This window comes from Protopterus annectens, chromosome 11.part0 (genome assembly GCF_019279795.1).
Source record: "Protopterus annectens isolate FY-2018-M chromosome 11.part0, PAN1.0, whole genome shotgun sequence".
Lineage (NCBI taxonomy): Eukaryota > Metazoa > Chordata > Ceratodontiformes > Protopteridae > Protopterus > Protopterus annectens.
Genome location: NC_056745.1, coordinates 318,671,966 through 318,686,596, shown reverse-complemented (window position 1 = coordinate 318,686,596; position 14,631 = coordinate 318,671,966). Strand labels below are relative to the sequence as shown.

The following is a 14,631-nucleotide window of genomic DNA, read 5'->3' as shown; positions in this document are numbered from 1 at the left end:
ATTCTGTGAAATAACTTTACTGTGACACTGCACAAACATGAGAACACTTCATACACTTCTGATAACTCAGATATCCTCAGTTAATACAAAAAAGTACATGTTTAGCAAAAATAAATGTAGTCATTTTTCTTTATTTTATTCATTTTATTCATTTCATGCAATTCAGACTTTGTATTTCAAACATTTTCCATAGTAATTTGAATAATTCTAGCAATATCAGACATTTCAACTTATTTTAATATCATTTAGAAAGGTCTGTATGCCTTGTTTCATATTTTATAAATAAGAAATAGTTTGAGCAAGTTTAACATTAGAAATTTGTTTCTGACCCTTTTTTTGCAGATTATACATGTAGCAGGGACGGTCCACTTCTGTACATACCTCTCAAAGTAAAAGTAGAGAAATTGGAGTTCTTTCTGGCTATTAGATATGCTTCTTTTGACACCATGTCGCTCGTCCATCTACACTTAGAAGAGAAGCAAAGTGGGATAGATCATTTAAGATGCTTTATTATATAAAAACAGATCAGGATGGATAGCAGCATCAACAAACATAAACAAACTGATTAATAAACAGAGCTTACACACATGCATGCTTACATCTCAACAGCTAACTACAAAATGACACTCTTACTTGCATGTGCTCAGTACTCAATACACTTGTACATGCCCACAGGAGGTTTCTTAAAGAGATATACACACATTGATCTAGATCTATCAACCGTGTCCTCAGCTGTCCAATATACACATGTGTAGGGCTAGCAGTGAGCTTGACTGTGTACACGCATGCACTCACACACCACTGTCTCATGCAGGTCACCTACAGATACACACGACACCTCTCCATTGTCCATCTATCCTACTCCCCTTACTGACTCACACATATACTGTCAACTGTTTAGGCCAGCCTAGACCTCCAGCACCCCCACACAATACCCTGTACAAGTGATGATACCTGTGCTACATCCCTATCATCCTTCCCATCGATGTAGAGAAATGACGCTATGTGTCTGATGCACAGGGTGATTATATTACTTGACATGTACTCGTGTAATGCATTATTGTTTTCCATGGCACTTGTAGTGATCACATACCTCTCAACCTCTTAGAGGAAGAAATATGAACAAAGCAATAAGAAAAAGTGGGGCAAAGGCCCAAAAATATGGACGATTTTTAAATATTGCTTTTAGAAACTTGGAAAGTTGATAAAATAATAGGTTTTGCATTAGCATCGCTTTTCTGAAGGTTATGAAGTCTGAAACTGAAATGTCTGTCATTATTTTCAAACTTCAGTCTTTAATGGTTTGCCACTAATTTGCCAGAAAACCAGAATTTTATGAAAAATGGACAAAAAATATGTGGCAAAAATCTGGACACTTTGTAAAAATCTAAACAGTTGAGAGGTATGAGTGGTCACCAACAGATACTGTATGGTGGCATGTGTCATGAGTATGCAACATACTTTTGTGTACCTTATCTTGTATGATGTACTGGTGGTATTGTTACACAATGACAGGTGTGTCACAGAAGTGTGTATGTTTCTGTTCCAGGAGTCTGAGGGGAGTCTGAGGGGATAACCTATGGACACATGGTGGCAACATAGTGGTACAGGATGGCATAGCAGCACAACAGACTTATAACTTCAGCAAGGTACAGCAATATATGTGTATGGTTCCGTAGGTTCATATGTGTATAACAGTCTAATAAGGACAATGGCGGCAGTAAGCGTACTTATGCTTTCATTATTTATGATAAAGTCTGCTACCCTTGATACGTGTCACCTGGGTTTTTGGAACTTACACATCTACAAGCTGTGGTGATGGAGCTGACCCATCTACAAATATCCTGTGTCCGGTTCAGACAGTTGGCCGACATCAGTTATGCTTGTCATGTTCTTAAACCCATTGTGTAACTTGCACATGATGTGTGTCATAGCAGATGTATGTCTTACATGCATGGGGGGCCTGTTTCATGTAGGGTGTACTGTCTGTATTACATAGTAGTGTTCCCAGTATGTACTCTGTATACCACATTGATGTTGTAGGTGTGTAGAACATGTGAGACATGTGTTACCCCTGTCATGGCAATGTGGGAGGTACACAGTGGGATCTGACACCTCCCTCTATGGAGACATACATATCCCCTTTAAAGCATTTAGGAGACAGACTACATTTGTACAGTTGTGACACAGACTCCATAGGGCATGTTATCTACTCTGTGCATTGGTGTACCATGGCACCTGTGTGGCTGCTACATTGTACAATATGCCTGTGTGGTGACATAGCAAAGGAGCCACTGCACACAATGATAGCTGTGCTGGCTGCCGCATTCAGTATAGCAGTGATAGTCTGAGATTTACACCTCAAACCTGTTATTATAGGTGGTACAACACTGAATACATCCCCATGTCCTAACAAACAGTGACCGTCAAAAGGTACAGTACTGTGTGTCCATACCATCATGTGTAATGGCTCAAGTGTGTGCGGTGTGCAGACACTACAATATTGTCCCTGGTTAGTAGCATATCAGTCCCAAATTGTGATGTACATACTCAGGGGTGAAGAGTGGGCACACAGACCTGGCCACACAGGTTTACAGCTAATGTGCCTCAGATCACCATGTCTCTACAGTGGTATGGGAGGAATCATATGGCATAGCTGAAGACACAGTCACCAGTAGGTGACATACTCATAACCTCCACATAGTCTTCCCTTAGCATTCCAATATCTGAATGCAATGGCCATTTGTTGATGCACCTTTCCAAGCTGTACTGGTACTTGCACACAACAGTATGGTCCCTCACAAGGTCACTTCACATCTTCAGTATGTCGTTATTACTACATGCTTGAGGGAGACATTTGTCTAGCAGACAAACACACCCTTGAAACACACCCTGCCTAATGGTACACAGAGCACCTCAGTGCACCTCAGCACATGCCGTTTGTATGATTGGCTGGGCAACCATCATCTCAACACATGGCATCTGCCGGAGTCCCTCTTGGACTGGGGCAATATGTGCTGATCCTGTACCGAGGGGTATACAGATGTCTCTGATTGTGAGGGCTGTATGGCCATTATGCTAGTTAAGTTCACATGTCCTATGGCTCTATAACATGTTGTAAAATGCTATAACAGCCTCACACACAAACATGGCCACATTCAGGCTAGCACCACTTCCAATCATTGCATACAGGACATGCCAAGGCACAAACGTACTGCAAGTTGACTGTAGATTAAAACAGTTACCTATGTACTAGTACACACTAAAGATCAAAGTACCCAATGCATGCAACACACCTCATGTCTGCTAGTACTATCAGTTTAGAACATATAATGCTTGTTGATATCAGCAGCCCTTGTTGTGGTCAGTCATTTGGGGGGCCATAACAGCCAGTACAAATAGAATAATACTAAACCATTTCTATGTCTAGGTTACTACATGTGTATCATATTGATACACACACACATACCAAGTTGGCTGGAGTGAGATTAGAACGCCTATCTATTTAGTCTTATACATTATAGAAACAGTACTTAACGCACACACCACTGCTTTTCTCTAATTTTAGAATGTCAACCAATGGTCCTAAGGTGGATGACATCATCAGACCTTGTAGAGGAGGGTGGTTTGGAAGCTGGCAGCTAGTTACAGGGCCAAAAGGTGCATACCCATTGCAGGTGGATAGCCCATGATGGCATGTCCATTGTGGTGCAGGGGGATATATACACACAAACAATCACACACACACACACACACACACACACACACACACACACACACACACACACACACACACACACACACACACACACACCAAGTAGGCTAGAGGGAGATTAAAACCCCTATCTGTCTCGTCTTATGCACTATAGCTCACAGAACTTAACACATTCACCACAGCTTTTGTCTGATGTTAGACTGCAGCTATATGTGCTGATCCTGTAACTATGAGTATAAAGATGTCTATGATTGTGAGGGCTGTATGGCTATTATGCTAGTGAAGTTCAAACATCTCATTGTTCCATAACATGATGTAAAATGCTTTAGCAGGCTCACACACATGCATGGCTACATTGAGGCTAGCACCACTTCCAATCACTGCATACAGGATATGCCAAGGCACACACATAGTGCAAGTTGGCTGTATGTAGATGAGAACATTTACCTATGTAATGGTACACACTACAGATCACAGTATGTGATACACACAACACACCTCATGTCTGCTAGTACTATCAGTTCAAGACATATTATGCTTGATTACATCAGCAGGCCTTGTTGTGGTCAGTCCTTTGGGGGGCCACATCACATGCTACAAATAAAATACTGCAAAACCTACCTATTTCTAGGTTACCAAGGTGATCATATTTATGCCATATGGATACACACACACACACACACACACACACACACACACACACACACACACACACACACACACACACACACACACACACACACCAAGTAGCCTGGAGTGAGACTAGAACCCCTACCTATCTAGTCTTATACAATATAGCTCACAGTACTTATCGCACACACCACAGGTTATGTCTGCTGTATATGTGATTGCAGGCACAGTACTTGTGGATTACACAAACTAGGCTTGTGTTGTACAGCATGTGTGGCCTGCAGAGTGATATTACTTTGTACTGTTATCTGCATCTAGTGCCTTAGCAGTGCAATAACTGTTATTATCCTTGGTATGTGTTTACAGTTACCAGTATGGCCATATGTTGCTGATTGTAGGTAGAAAGGCAAATGTGTGGCCTGGGACATTGTGCCCTGTCCATGCTTGCATTGACAACATTATACATTACATCACCTGCTCACCTGTGTCTGTCTACATGGTGACATCCAGCAGGCACAGGAGTCTGTAGGTGAGTGGATTATGTACTGTTGTTACACCCTTAGTTTGGTTCCTTTGAACAACTGTATGGATGTGTGAATGTGGATTTACTCACCATTAATAGGGTATGTGGGACAATACATGCATCCACAGATATATATGTCTATAACAGGGTTTTCTCTATAAATGTAGCTGTGTGTGTGTATATATGATCTATATATGTGTTATGTAGATATATGTGGAAAGTCTATGTATCACTGTAACATATATAGCTATATATATCTGCATATATCTATTTGACAGTACACAGCTATAAATATACTAATCATGTGAGAGAGAGATAGTGACAGATGGACATGTATAGCTATATGTCTGTGGATCTAGCACTGTTGAACAAGAGTTCAACAGTCCAAATCCACTATTCACAGAAAAAGCGCCTTTGCTAAAGTGTGTTCAAAAAAAAATAAAAGAAAAAAACAGTAAATTAACATTTATGCAGGGGGCAAGCCCCCCTGCACCCCCCATGTGGGGGGCTGTGCCCCCACACCCCCTACTTTAATATTCTCACTCCAAGATCGCACTACAGTGAGGTGAAGGGATGTTTTCCCTTATCTGCACCATAGTACGGTCTCCACAACAGTCATTCCCCCACAAATCCCTCTAGCTGCAGGCATACTTACGCGAAAGTGCTTCTTTGGTGAAAAGCACTTTCACATAAGTATTCATGGCCATTTTTCTTTCGGTTAAAAATTCCTTTGAGGATCAGTACGGATCCCGTGTCTGTATGTACAGATGTATTTACACATTGCAGGTCATTTTGATGATGAGGTAACAGAATTGAGCTAATTTTAACTAAGTGTAGGAGCATGCCCAGTGAGACTGTCAGTACTTACAAGGTGGCTCCAAGCCAGACCTGCCTGTACTCCAGTCTGGGAATTTGTGTGTTGCAGACATTGCCAGCTGCACCTGTTTCTGCAGTACTGCACTTCCCTGAAATTGTCCCCAGCATTCCCCAGCTGTCTGCTGTACTTAATATGTGACTGAAGCTCATACTGTTACTCCACACACGGACTGACAGTCTACATACCTCTCAACTGTATAGATTTTCTCAGAATGTGCAGAATTTTGCCCCATATTTCTGATCTGTTCCTCATACATTTGTGGTGTTCTGATAACTTATTGTATATTGATGTCACTGAATAATACTGACTACAGACAAACATTTGATTGTCAGACTTTATTTCCTTCACATTTTCTGTAATAATGCAACTTGATTTCATACTAGCAACTTTCTAGGTTAATAGGAGCAATCTGTACTGTCTGTCTGTATTTTTGGGCCTTTGTACCCCCATTCTTTCTTGCTTGGTCCAGATTTCTTGCACTAACAGACTGAGAGGTATGGCAGTCTGTGGAAACATTAGCATACTCATACCTCACATGCAAAAGCTGTGCATACTTCCAGATTCGAACCATCAACACCATTACCCATACTAACATCCCTAGGCCACTGAGCCACACAGGCTGCCAGAGAGAGATCTGTACTTCATCATACAATCAACAGCATACATATGTTTGTTGTTATTCCTGCATTACATGAGACATACACTGTGTGATCGGGTTCTATGTCACAGCCCTGGGATTGCCTGGTCTGCAGATATACCATTGCTGACTTTCTGTTACATCATTTGTATGGGAACACTGGTGTGTTGGGGGTGAGGGAAGAACAGCACATGATCTGCTGGCATAGACAGTAGCGCAAATATCATGTGACCCCACTGTTTAACATCTCCCTTGACTGCTGTAGTGAATAGTCCAACAATGAGGCCTAGTGAATTTTACGGAATGCATACTATTGGACTGGGTATCTGTAGTCCCATGTAGATGTTACATCTCTCCAAATAGACCACTATATTCCCTTGCATGCATGCAGCAGGTCCATACATATGATACCATATTACAGCACTCCTTACAAGTGGTGTGTAGGTGAGTGACTTACCTTGCAAATGCAGCAGTTGACAGAACTGTAGTTTAGGGCTGACTCTGTCTGATGCAAGCAGTACACAGCCAATACATGGTTAGGTGCAGATTGTGTGGGTTGCCTGGCATCATTTTTAATATATGTATGTGAGTTGGAGTAAGGTGTCAGTGCCTAGGGCCCTAGGTTGTCAGTACATGTGCTATGCGTTGTCTCTTAGCCAAAGCCAGGACATACTGGGCACACCTACATCAGCCTACAGGGACATCATCAGGGGGGTTATTCCTCCGAGTCCTTCTGTGAGTGTGGCTGTGGTGAACTAGGTACTGGTGAGGGGCTGTATATCCTTTCTCTTTGCTGATCCTGCTGCAGCTGTTTCCGCAGGATCATACTGCGTAGCATGGCAAATACTGTATCTGTGCACATGTGGCTGGAGATTACTGCAGGGCTTCACCAGATATATTGAGGCACCAGAAGCATGACTTCAGAAGCCCAAACACATACTCTATGATGTTCCTAGTTTGTGCATGTGCCTCATTATGGCATTCTTCTGTGTGTGCGTACATTTCTGATTGTGCCATCATCCATGGTTCCAGTGCGTAGCCAGCATCCTCCAGTAAAAGGCTGTGTGAGATGTCCCCCCTAGCAAGCATCTGGTACAGCTGTGATGTGTGTCAGATATGGGAGTCATAACTGCCAAGGGTGCCAGCACATACATTCATAATAATGCTTTGGGAATTGCACATGACCTGGTAGTTGATGGAGTGGTACCCCTTGTGATTGATGTAGATTCTACCCTCCTCAAAGGGTGGTGCCTTGATGTGTAAATGAGTGCAATCTATGGCACCCAGTACCTCAGGGTAGTATGCTACACTGTAGAAGTGTTGCATATTGTTGGCCCTCACCTCAGGGATCAGGGGAAAAATGTGCTCACTGGCATGTGGTAGCATGGCATCCAGGAACTAGTGGAGTACCCTGGATGCTGATGCCTGTGAGACTCCATCATGTCCTCAGTTGGTCTTTGGAAGGTACCTGTGGCTATTATCCTAAGGGCTACACATACCTTTGTTTACACTGGGATGGGTTCCCCTCTGTTGGCTCTGAGTCTGAGTTGAGGGCGGCAGAGCTCAGTGAGTTCTTGTAGTATGCCCCTGTCCACCCTGTAGTGATCTGCAATCTCCAGTTCATGCAGCTCCTGGAAGATATGCCCCGGTCCACCCTGTAGTGATCTGCAATCTCCAGCTCATGCAGCTCCTGGAAGGTTATCCAGGGCCTGAACACTTTTCTCCTTCTCTGTCTAGGCCTGTTGTCAGCAGCAACAGCAGCACTGACTTCAGTATCTAGCACACACAGATGTAGCAGACCTGCAGCAGCCCCTAGCATTTCTTCAGTTAAAAGTCCTGAGACTGTACTGCAATGGTGCAGAGTATGGAGGAAAAATCATATTGTAGAGTGCATTCATACTTTATAGTGTTCTACTGTAGTTGCTGACTGTGTGATTGGCTACCTATGATGCATTCCGCCTGCCTAGTATACTATTAACATCATGTAATGGCCCTAGTGTAAGTTAAACTGGTGTCAAACCTAATTAATATGTCATTGCCTTTTAGCTACACTCAGCAGTGTGGCTCACTGTGGAAATGCACACCCCATAGGTAAGCAAAGCTTAGCAGTCAGTGGGCACACCCGTAGACTTCCACATGCAGCACAGCTGCACGCTGCACAAATGCATGGAAACACGTGCCTCATAGGTAAACAAAGCTTAGAATTCAGTGGACACCCCCCAGACTTCCACACTCAGCATGGTGGTGTGCTGTGCAAACAGGGTCATCTTAGCTCAAATCACTTAGAAGTTATTGAAGATGCCCTCCTTTGATGACAGCTACCTCTTGTGTGGAAACCAACATAGTTCTGTGCCTACGCGGAGGGGATATGCAGACATGGATACCCATTTCTGCTATTTAGTATCTCCACCTCATTTGCATAGGGATCCATGCTCAGACCCTGGAAACAACATGGTTCAAAGCCCTACCATGTTAGCAACAGCACCAATACAACATTGCAGATACTCCATGCAGGGTCCTGTAATATATTTCTGTCACATAATATTACTTTTATTTTTCCAATTTTGTTTTTTTTTTTTTATGAAGCATGTTTGCGCACTGTGGTGCATCATGCAAACATACAGATTATTAAAAAAAAAATTATTTTAATTTATTTCAGTTACTTTTTTAGACATACAGTGGATAGTTTTGCTTATATCTGTATGTGCTATGCCATTTATATCCATCTACATACAGTTTTACAGCCCCTTTTTTCTGTCTACCTTCCTGTACATGAACTTTTTCTGTGTACACTACAGACACTGATACAAGGTCGGCAGAGCTGCCTATCTGTTTGTTGGATTACTCTATCTGATTCATTTGCATGGAATTCACCTATTTATGAGGTGCTTTGCATGCAATGGATATTTCCGTGTTGGTGCATGTGTGTGTGCTGCCCAGCTGTGTTTACTGAATCTAAAACCTGCTTACTTTCATGTAAGCAGCATGGCATGATGCCTACACAGAAAATGAGACCATGTAGGCTTTATTAAATTCCCCCATAGTCATTTCCAACTATAGTAAGCATAGATTGTGGAGATGTATGATTGCTTTGTTGTATACTTGGAGCAGAAAGCTATACATTATTAGCCACTAATAATCAGTTTCAAGAATCTGATCTTTCAGTAGCACTCATTTAGTGAACTGCGATGTAAACAATGTCTGCTCGAAAAATGGTTTTATTACCTTTTATAACAACTAAAACTAGTTACTCTGACAATGCTAAGTACCCCAAAGTTACATTTTTGCTCTGTTGAATCCCACGACATTACAAACTCTCAGTGGGGTTCAAGGTTGCATGACATGTTCAGATCTACTACAGTCTGAACACTCCAGTTTTTATTGCAAACTATCTTGTTTATTGCAGTGGTATTGAAAACTGTGAGGGGAAGAAACATATTTTGAACAGGTTCACATGGTACAGGTACAGCACGACTGTTCCGCACTGCATCTAGCAGTATGTCTTCATTTTATTAACCTGAATTTCAGGACTCCGTTAACTTCAACACCTTCAAATATAGTGTCCTCAGCACTGTCATGTTTAGCAAGTTAGAAGACGCAGAGCATAACAACAAGGTGTAATCTTCCATAGAACAAAAACACAACTTCACAGCACTTAGTGTGGTCAGCGTAGTTGCTGCTGAAATGCTCTGAATGTCGGTATTATTATTTTCATACCAGCATTGTTTACACCTGCTTAAAGGCCTTTTTATTTAAAGTGCGTTATTCAGTACAGCATTTATTAGAATGTGGCATCAGTAATAATGAAGGATGGATGCCAGCTTTGTGTGTGTGTTTGTGTGTGTGTATGTATGAGTGTGAGCAGAATTTTTTGGCAGAGACGTGACGACAATGTCAATGAAGCATATATTACGCATTACTATTTTGGAGGGATGTATACATTTTATTGTTGTGATTCATACATCACCATACATGCGCAAATGCTTGATACAAATGCTTTTATCTTACTGTGCAAAGTAATACAGCATATCTTGTTATTTGGTTTTGTAGCTGAATACAGGCAGTTGTTTATATGCTTTAGCAATGCTTGGAGTGTTTACAGTGTGCTGTCTGGTCTCTTCTATACAGAGATGAAATGAGAACATGTCTTGGCATTTTGTGTTTTACTAAATAATTTAACTGGTTACAGTTAGCTGCTTGTGTGTGTGTGTGTGTGTGTGTGTGTGTGTGTGTGTGTGTGTGTGTGTGTGTGTGTGTGTGTGTGTATGTATATATACATATATATATATATATATATATATATATATATATATATATATATATAGATATATATATATATTTATATATATATTTATATTTATATATATATATATATATATATATATATCTTTAGATATATCTGAAAGTGATAAAATGTCTACTAACCAGGTTGACAACTCATTAACTAGAATAATGACATCACTATGGTAAGGCCTTGGACTGATTATACTTAGCATACACTGTGTTGAGGGTGCATTCCACAAAAGTGGTAAGGGGTGCAGGTGGCAACCCCCCCCCCCACATTTTATTTATATGTCTACTGTTTTTTTTCTTCCATTTTCAGCAGGTTTTTTGTTGGCATAATATTTAATTGACAAAGAATATTTTATTTGGCTGTGCTTGGAAATGAGACCTAATTATGTTGTGATTTATATTATTGGAATTGATCCTAAAATATCCATTACTATAAAGATTTATACAACAGCAATAATCTATGTTTCTTTGAATGCACCATTTCTGAAAAAAAATTCTTTCAGAGAAATTATTTTTTAAAACTCCCACAAAATACACAATAATAAAGTCTTTATCATTAGTAATTTAGTAATGTAGAATGAAAATAACTTATCATACCTTTATTTTACTCACCTTTGGTTTATTGCAACCATTAAAGAACTGTGGATCTGAGATGGGATCATTCAGGTAGGACCTTAAAAGGTTTGCTCGTAGACCTTTGGGTGGTTCATTGGTCATTTTTATGGCATTCTGCAGTACTGAAACAGGAAAGTCACCAGAGGGGTAGCTAGTCAGCCAGAGACGGAACTCTGGGTTGATCTTTTCACTGTCTGTAATAACCTCTTCACAAATATACTCCAGTTCAGGTAGCCAGCTAGTTGCTAGATGACAGTTCTGTAGCACAACCCATGTACCTTCCTCTAATGCCTGGCAAAAGAAAAAAATTAAAAAAAGATAAAATGTTACCAAGAACACATTCATCAACCAAAATAATCCCAGTGGGTAACAGAATGTAGCTATTACCTAGGACATTAGGCTAAGGACTTTAGAGTGACTTCTACTCAGTCTACCTGTGCCTGTTGTAATTGTATGATACAAAAGAAAATCACAGCCATGTCTGGCAGTTAGTACAGAGCACTGAAGCTCTAACTTATTTATGAGCTGCTTCCTGGGCCAAGGTTAGAGGGTTTGAATCTTTCCACCTTCATTTACTACCTGTGTGACCTTGAGCAAGTCACATAATCAGATTTTTGGCAATCGGAACTTTGGGCTAGGCTCCTTAATGGTCTCCTGGACTGCATGCCTTGTAAGAACCTATGAATCTCCTGTAACTCAACTTGTACTTTAAGCTTTGAGGAATGCTATATGTATTGGCATTTAGTATAAACTGCTTCCAACATAAAGGAATGCAGAAGATATTTGCTGTGGTAAAACTAGATCTGCTGCTAGTCTAGAATACTGCTAGACCTCTCTACTGTCCCTCTATTGGAAGAACATTCATATTTTCAGGCCTGATTTTCCCCTGCACAGGATGTCCCTATTTTTGGAGGCATGTCCATATTTTCAGGCATGATTTATCCCCTCATACAATTTTCTGAATTCCCCTCATCCATACTTCTCAAGTTGTAATCACAAGAAGTCTGGATAAGGCCAAAATTAATTGGGGAACAAAGGCCCAAAAATAGGGGCAATTTTGAAGTATTACTCTTATAAGCTTACAGTGTTAATATACTAAAATGTTTAGCGGTATTGTGTTAAAAAAATACCTCGCAGGGCGGTCTGCGCTGAAGTGGGCATGGCCTCCGTGATTGACAGGTGGAATGGGCATGTCGTGGTATGGAAAAGACCGTAAGTATTTTTTCCCTTCGTTTTTGCAGGGGGCAACCCTGCCTAATTAAATATATGAACTCCGAGATTGTACTACCTTGAGGAAAAGGGCAAACTACGAATAGACAATGAATATTCATGCCACCATCGGTATGAATATTACTCTACTTTCACTGACTGTGAGGTACGTTTGTAAAACAAAGCCAGCTTAGCATTAGAATGCATTTTCTGAAGGATGTGAAGTTTGAAACTCAAATGTGTGTTATTATTCAGTGCATCAGTCTTCAACGATTTGCTAGAAATGCACACATTTTATGAGGGGCAGGCCAAAAATAAAAGGCAAACATCAGGGCATTCTGTAAAAATCTGGACAGTTGAGAGGTATTCCCTCATCCCATGTAATTTTGAAGCTGTCTAGTACACAGAAAACCACAGTACATGACCAACATACTAATGGCAATAATAATTTAAAGACAGAGACACGTCTTACATGTTTCTTTTTCTGTGGCAAAAATAAATGGCCTTGTGTGGTAGAATTTTGATATACAGTTCATTAAAGGCTACTGATTTTATGCTGTCTCTTTGATAATGTGTTTATATTTTACATCATTTTTGTCACCTGTTTTTTAAATGTGAATTTCTGAATAGCATTCCACATTCCTACTGAAAATGATAAGAGCTATTTGATACTGAGCTTTTCTGTTAATTAGATTTCCAGATTTTTAGCTGGATGATCCTGTTTTCAAGGGCCTTTTTTCCTGTTTTCTATGTTTGCAGGATTGGGAGGTATGCTGGTCACCTGATTTTGTAAATGCTGGAAAGGAAACAGAATCTGTAAAGATATCCATAACAGCTTACAGTCTCTAGAAATGTGAGAGTAAAACAGAATTTGTTGGAGCCTAACAATATAATTTAGTCATTAAAATGGGATGTTGATGGTCTCCCAGAGCAGAAGTGAGACATGAAAGCAAAGCTAAGTTATTTGCAAAAATAAATCTGAACTGTGTATATACGTACTTATATTAATGTGTAGAAAACATGTGGCTAATCACTTTATCAAAGGCCAGTGTGAGAAAACTACAGTTAAGAACCACAAGATGGCTAGCAAAGCTTGATCAGGATAACAAAACAATTATTGAACACCTGGTTCTCTTTTAAAGAAATAAACAAGACTATTTTGTAATACAGTAATGCAGCACTAGTTGGATTCACTAGTTAAGTCATTGGCTGAGGTGCCTTCTCTGTAGAGTCTGCTTATTCTTTCTGTGTACATGGTGCCTTTGTTTAGTGTTCTAGTTTCTTCCCACACGCCAAAGACATGTTGTAGGTGAGTTGTTCTTCCAGATTTCTCATAGATGTGTGTGTGTGTGTGTGTGTGTGTGTGTGTGTGTGTGTGTGTGTGTGTGTGTGTGTGTGTGTGTGTGTGTGTGTGAAAGAGTAGGTGTCTGCGCGTACCTGTGTGCACCCCATGATAAGTTGACACTGTATTCATTATTAGGATGGAATTCACTTTCCTGGGCTGCTCAGGTATATAGCACACATTCGCAAACAGTGGCACTATGTAGATTTGCAAATAAGGACAGCATAACATAGTTGCATTGAATATGGAAGCACAAAGCAAATTCTATAATCATGCCTTTTTTCTAAATGTGTAAATTATGTAAAGGCCATCTTTTTGTACATGTGAATTGTTTAGCAGTATTATAAATAGGATGTGCATTGGCATAACATGGTCAAGCATGGCTGAGCACAATCACACATTGTAGCAAAGCTGCAGAGTGCACAGTAGTTAAAACTGTTTTTTTTAATTAAAGGGGTTAGAACACTTTCATAAGGTGTATACTTTTGTGGATACACTGTTGGTTTCATTAAAGAACAGAAAGGGGGTTATAAGAAAGACTGACAAAGGGTAGGCAAATAAAGAGAGGAGCACACAAGGGAAACATCAAGAAAGTTTGAACTGAAATAGATGGGAGTGGATGGATACTGACTTTATTAGGGATAGACCCCCTATTTTTCAGAATTTCTTTTTTGTAAGAGGGTAGTGTGGGTGGGAAATAGGGAAAAGGGTATAGGAGAAATGGTAACAGAAGAAGGGCTGAGGAAGTCTCATCTGTGTACCCAGTGCACATAGACTTAAACATGTCCAC

At 40.4% G+C, this 14,631-nt stretch overlaps 1 protein-coding gene across 1 annotated transcript in view; it reads right to left on the bottom strand.

Annotated features, from left to right (window-relative positions):
- The window catches only part of LOC122815364 (dynein axonemal heavy chain 3-like), a 4,921,723-nt gene that overhangs the window by 767,662 nt on the left and 4,139,430 nt on the right, over window positions 1-14,631 (bottom strand). The window contains exon 66 of the mRNA XM_044087818.1: window positions 11,288-11,581. Coding sequence (XP_043943753.1) covers window positions 11,288-11,581 — 294 coding nt within the window. The remainder of the gene's footprint in view (window positions 1-11,287; window positions 11,582-14,631) is intronic.